The following is a 2,068-nucleotide window of genomic DNA, read 5'->3' on the forward strand; positions in this document are numbered from 1 at the left end:
AAATTACAATGGCAGCTGTAGGGCAATGTATGCAGGAGCACTGGACTTTCAGAATGAACTTTGACCAAGTTCAAATGTGTTTTCTATACCAACTTGTGCCTGTCACATCAGCAGGTGTTTGTAATTAAGGTAATTGTGTGACAATATGAAGTTTGAAGAGAATTTTGTTAAAGTTGCAGTAGCTGGATTTGAACCCTGATCTCCTGCATGACAGCCCACAGTGCTCATCATGAGACTATAGAAGATGTGGCAAAGGACAATCCCAGGGATTGGATTGTATGTATACAGAAAAAGTTTACCTTGCCAATGCAATTATTGACACTTAAGTGCAATACATTACAGCAATAGGACAACATAAAGACAGTATTACAGTAAAACATTAAAATACAATCATTGAAACTATGGTGCAGTACCATATTGTGTAGATGCAGCAGGGGGCAGTATTGACCAGGGAGGATGATTCAACCACTCAACCACTAGATGTCGCTGAAAACAAACAAATCCTACACACTGTGCCTTTAAAGAACAACGCTGATGAAATGTCCTCACCTGTAGGCATTGCAGGTCTTCCTTCACCTTGATTTTGGCATCCTTGAGTTTCTCCCTCAGGGTGTCATAATACGTGTCCGGAGCGGACAGGAACTCCATCCCTCGTTCACGCAGGTTTTTAATCTGTTTACCAACAACAGCAACAAAAGGTTGGGTCTAAATTGTGTCTGTCAGAGACGTGGAGTTCAGTTATCTGAGAGGTAAAAGACTTACAGACTGAATAATGTTTGTTGTGTTGAGGGCAATGTGCTGAACACCCGCCCCCCCGTTATAGTCCACATATTCCTGTGAACACAGAGGTACTGGACTCTAAATGTYGATATTTTAACCACGTAAATGTTCTTTGTATTGTTTGAACAAAGCGGTGCAGGTCGGAGAACTGAAGGAAATGATCCCACCTGGATCTGTGACTTCTTCTTCCCCATGGCCGGCTCATTGATGGGCATCTTTATGGTCTCTTCATAGTTTGTCACCACAATGGACCTCAGCGCGCTGTACTGTGTGTGGATCTGCTTGTCATCTATGGACCAGAACCGGTGGAACATCAGACACTTCTGATACCTGATGTTTCGACAAAAAAACAAACAAACAGGAAAACAGTCTGAGACATGATCTGGATTCGTTCATTTTCTAAAGTAATCATCTTGTGCTGAAGCCTGTGTTTTGCCGTGTCGCCCTCACGTCAGCGCAGTGTTTACTTTGTGTTTTTGCCTCGTGTGTCTGMTGGACCCACAGTGGGTGTACGTGCACTCAGACAGGAGTCTTACCAGTCTGAAACTGGMACCATTTGGTCATCTGGTTGGTTTCCCACAATGTGATCGAGGAAGTTCAGACCTGCTGGAGGACTAAAGAGAAAAAGAAAGAAAAAACACATTTTATGTTTTTATTTACTCCAACAAGGAGCAAAAGAGAAATACTGAGACTTAAATTTGGCATTAGCACTCATTTTTAGACCATTTTTAAATAAAAAACGTTCTCATTGAAAAGTGAAAAACACATTTTCTTAACAGTTTTATGCTATTTATTGCCTCAGTATTAAGAGGAATAAATTGTCATTTTGAATGTATTACTTAGTGACAAAATCATTAAAAACTTAATGCAATTCCTAAATCTTTTCAACAGTTTGTTAGTTGAAATGGTTTGTATTTGAAAAAATGGCAAAACAATTTTTTTCATTGACAGTAGGAACAATAGTATTCTTTGTCATATTTACAATTAAAATATTTAGATATCAACTTGTTATAAACACTAGTGTCCCAGATTAAATTAGGGTATTAGGTGTGAAACAATACAGAAAAGTCACGATTCGGTTCCATTTGATACTTTAATCTCACGGTTCGGCATTTCTTTGATGCAAAAAAAGACAAATTTCCATGCCCTTCTTAACTTGTAATTAATTACGAACATTTATTTAACCTCAAAAGTACAGTTTTTAAATCAAACATTGCATTGCATCTGCATTGTTCCAAACACAGTGTGTATTGAACGGTTCGATACTGATTGTTGCACACCTTTTATA

The 2,068-nt window shown here is 38.6% G+C and overlaps 1 protein-coding gene across 1 annotated transcript in view; it reads right to left on the bottom strand.

Moving 5' to 3' along the window:
- Positions 1-549: 549 nt before the first annotated feature.
- The window catches only part of hpda (4-hydroxyphenylpyruvate dioxygenase a), a gene marked incomplete at its 3' end in the record, with an annotated part of 5,581 nt that continues 4,062 nt past the window's right edge, over positions 550-2,068 (bottom strand). Inside the window, 4 exon segments of the mRNA XM_014023111.1 lie at positions 550-672; positions 763-834; positions 948-1,110; positions 1,317-1,394. Coding sequence (XP_013878565.1) covers positions 550-672; positions 763-834; positions 948-1,110; positions 1,317-1,394 — 436 coding nt within the window.

Source organism: Austrofundulus limnaeus, unplaced genomic scaffold (assembly GCF_001266775.1).
Source record: "Austrofundulus limnaeus strain Quisiro unplaced genomic scaffold, Austrofundulus_limnaeus-1.0 Scaffold357, whole genome shotgun sequence".
Lineage (NCBI taxonomy): Eukaryota > Metazoa > Chordata > Actinopteri > Cyprinodontiformes > Rivulidae > Austrofundulus > Austrofundulus limnaeus.